This window comes from Sarcophilus harrisii, chromosome 1 (assembly GCF_902635505.1).
Source record: "Sarcophilus harrisii chromosome 1, mSarHar1.11, whole genome shotgun sequence".
Classification (NCBI taxonomy): domain Eukaryota; kingdom Metazoa; phylum Chordata; class Mammalia; order Dasyuromorphia; family Dasyuridae; genus Sarcophilus; species Sarcophilus harrisii.
Genome location: NC_045426.1, coordinates 552,191,526 through 552,195,317, shown reverse-complemented (window position 1 = coordinate 552,195,317; position 3,792 = coordinate 552,191,526). Strand labels below are relative to the sequence as shown.

The 3,792-nt window shown below is 46.4% G+C and overlaps 1 protein-coding gene across 1 annotated transcript in view; it reads right to left on the bottom strand.

Moving 5' to 3' along the window:
- TFAP2A (transcription factor AP-2 alpha) overlaps positions 1-2,533 on the bottom strand; it is a 24,382-nt gene extending 21,849 nt beyond the window's left edge. The window contains exon 1 of the mRNA XM_031946874.1: positions 2,211-2,533. Coding sequence (XP_031802734.1) covers positions 2,211-2,243 — 33 coding nt within the window. The 5' untranslated portion in view covers positions 2,244-2,533. The remainder of the gene's footprint in view (positions 1-2,210) is intronic.
- Between the last annotated feature and the right edge of the window lie 1,259 nt (positions 2,534-3,792).

The following is a 3,792-nucleotide window of genomic DNA, read 5'->3' as shown; positions in this document are numbered from 1 at the left end:
CCAGGACTGCGCCGCCAGGCTCTGAGGGGTTCTAACGGGCGTGGAGGGAGCCTTCTTTGGGGAGCAAGAGAGCAGATCCAGGGAGGAAGAGCGATCTCCATTACCATATCTGACGGAACTGCTTACAGCCAGTCGGGTTATAAGTCCCTAGAGGCCCAGGGAGAGACTCATCTTTGAGTGGGGGAAGGAAGTGGGGGGGGGGGGGGGGGGGGAGCCAAGCTGATCCTGTTGAATCGACTGAACCTCTGGGGGTGAAGTCCATACTACTGTCTTAATATATAGGCCACATGCTCTTTATCCTAAGCTAGACTCACTCACACACAGCTGGCTACTAGCCTGCGGTGAATTGTATTCTCTTTTCCTCTACCATCTCACCTTTCCTTTAAAAGTATAATCTGGCCCTACATTTCAAAACAAAACCATGCTTAAGTAGACAGTAAGAAGTAAAGAGGGACTGGTGCTACCTCAATTACGACCTCTCCAACTCCTGCTTATCACATACTAATTCTAAAACTCCCTTTGCTGCATAAAGAGAATAGGAAAAATAATATTCTACCCGTGGAGGGAACCCACGGTTTGGCTTGCAAGTTCTCCAAAAATTTCTGAGGATCCAACCACGTGGTTCTGAGGTGATTGACTCTGTCCTAGGCTCATCTTTAGGGAGTGTATAGTTTTATGTGGACTTGGATTCTGTTGGTGTTGATATTTAATGCCAGAACCCCAAAGTTAGTTATTCTTCAGGAGATGCGTAAATGGATTGGAATTAAGTAGAATATAACCTTAAAAGTGTGGAAGATGTATCAATAAAAGAAAGAAAAGAAGTTATTTTGAAATTAATATTTTAAAAACAAAGCTGAGAAGGGAAGGGGAAAATGAAACCTTGCCTCAAAGACTGAAGACAAAGAAGGAAGAGAAAACCTCCGTAAACTTTTCTCCTGGAAAAGAAGTAAAGGTTCTAACTTCTAACTACGGTGAAGAAATATTTCCTGGAGATCGGCTTCACTTTTATTTCCGAAGATCAGAACATTCTACTGGAACCGCACAGTCATATGAGCATGTCAAGTCTTCCTTATAAATAGGCCTTACTCAGCCAGGGCTAAATGAGGGCTTCAATGGCTCAAGATTATGATTCAGGGACTGATGAGCCGCTAGTCGCCTTTCCACCATCATCCCCCCTTACCCCCCCCAAAAAAATCTACCTAACTCAGTCCCTAACTCAGGTGAACAGGCCAGAAGGTGGGAAAATACAGCCAGCACCACATAAGAAAGGCGCCTGGGGCTGCAAGTCGGAGTTTGGGGGAGATTTCGCTAGTTTAACTAATTTAGCTAACTAATATTGAAGTAACTGAGGTCTAGAATGACACTTTAGGTTCATCTTCTGGAATAGAAAACATCGTTTCCTATGAATTAAATTCCCTCAGCAAGGCCACACAGCTTCCTCAAGGTAGTACAAGCTGGCGGGCCTCTGGAGAAAGCTAGCTTCTCCAAGTCAGCAGTTAGTTCAACATCTGTGCAAACTCTTCAAAACACATCCAAATTAAACGCCTCCCGAAGCGACCCCACCGCCCTAACCTCTCCTTTTCTCCTTTCTTAATCTCTTTTTGGACTCAGAAACTGTTAATACAGGTAAGGAAACGGTGCAGGTGCACCAAACCTCTACTCGAACTGGAACGTAAAGAAAATGGAACTATCCCTCTCCACTCTGCTCCCCCCCCCCCCCCAAAAAAAAAAAACCCCACACAATTCCGAAATCATCTCTGCACGGCCACTTTTCGCTCCCTAACTCCCTCCTTCGACCTGCCCCTCCCCCGCCCTGTCTCGGATTATTCATTCACCTGGGTTTCTATTTATTTGAAGGCGGAGGGGGATCTGAGAATGGAAATGGGGAGGAGCAGGGGTCGAGAAAACTAGTGCCTTACTGACATTTCCCACTTTGCTCACCTGTTGAGTCTGCCCTGTGAACCTAGTAAGACTAAGGGACTGACCTCCACCAGCTCCCATTCCCATTAACCCTGCAGCCAGCGGTCTGTTTTCCTCTCCCGCAAGGAGCGCTCCTTTGCGCTGCGGGGCGCGGCTCGACTTCGACTCCCCTGCCCTGGGCCAGATCGTTTCCTCCACTAACTCTTAGCCTCCCCCCTCCCTTTCCCTTCTCCCTCCCTCTCTCCACACCCGCCCACCTCAGCCCAATAAAAGGGGAAACCCCCCCCTACCTGCCAGTCCCCCATTTTGGCAAGTAAGGACATCTTGGCTCGGCGCTCCTGGCGACAAGGTCCCTGCCGGTCATGGACTGGAGGGATCCGCCGGGGCCGCTCCCTGGGATCGCTTAGGCAAATCCTCCTTTTTTACCTGCACACGAACATCTCACCTGGTCATAAAGAGCTGAGTTGCTACCTGCCGACGCATGCGCGCTTGCCCAGGAATTCGCTCCACCAGCTCCAGTTCCAGAGCCTTGCAAACCTGTCCTGGGAAGTGATGGATTTATAGCTGTGGCAATCTTACCATCAGCTCCAGCTTTTCCCAACAGCCCCAACTCGATTTCCCGGTCAGGCATAGTTGGGGAGCCGAGGCAGGAACCAACTCTCTCTCTCTCTCTCTCTCTCTCTCTCGCTCTCGCTCTCGCTCTCGCTTTTCATTCATTCCCGCACTTTGGGATTCAACTTTGAGGAGAGTTTCTGTACTTTGTAGAAGTGGGGGGAAAGGTAGAATGATGCTATTTCAAAAGGACCGAGATAAAGCTGTAAACTTAAGACTCTCATCTAGACCTCAATCCTAGGGAAAAAAAAAAATCTGCAAAATTGGTTATCCCCCTGCCTGCATAAATCCAGGATGCCAAAAGATTGGCTATGAGATTTATTAAGCTCTCCCCCTCCAGGGGATTGTCTGAGAAGTCTAGGGGGTTTGCCTCAGGCTGATCCTTCGGCTTCAACTTCAGATTATATATGACAAAAACAAATTTTTTACGGGCCGGAAAAGGCGCTGGTGGCGATCTAATCCATTCACTCATATTTTCATAGGAAAAAAAGTGAGGCCCAAAGAACTGTCTTAATATGTATGAAGCTTGAAGAAGAGAGAAGATGACAGGAGATGGTATTTAATTTAAATATGAGTCATTAATTGTGTGACCACGCAAAAAAAGACCTTTCAGAACTTCAGATTCTTCATCAGTAAAATGAGAATAGTAGCAAACTTCTTTACCTTCCCAGGATTATTGGGAGAAAAGGAGTATGGACTGCCTTGTAAACTTCAGAGTGCTACATAAGTAAGAATTATTAGATATATTCATGGATGTTTCATTTGAGTCTTTCTGAACCCAGTCTTCTCCAAGAAATACTACACTGATAAATCACAAAGATATACATAGTCATTTAGTACGCATGACCTTTCCCCATTCTTAATTCCTCTATGCCTCATCCCTTATTCATTTCTCCTTTACGTTTGACATTGAACAGCCTCCCCCCTTTTTTGGAGGGGAGATGGGTGATTAGTGGTTTTGATGGGGTGAGTGTTGAAGATTTTGTTCTTGGTTTTCTTTCCCAAGACAGATAAAATCACTTGGGCTTTTTACTGCTGAGTTTAATTAGAACAAAGCTTTAAAAGAAGCCACAGAATTTCTACTCAGGTAAAATACACCTCGACCGGGAATCACTCTTGCTGAGTCTACCAAGGTAAGAGTTACCTGCAGGTGGCCTGGAGAGGAAAAAAGTGAGTTCAGAGAGGTGTGGATTTAGGCCCGCGGGCCCAGCCTGACACAAGGATTCCTTTTGCCTTCCCTACTGTTGTAGCGGTGACTAG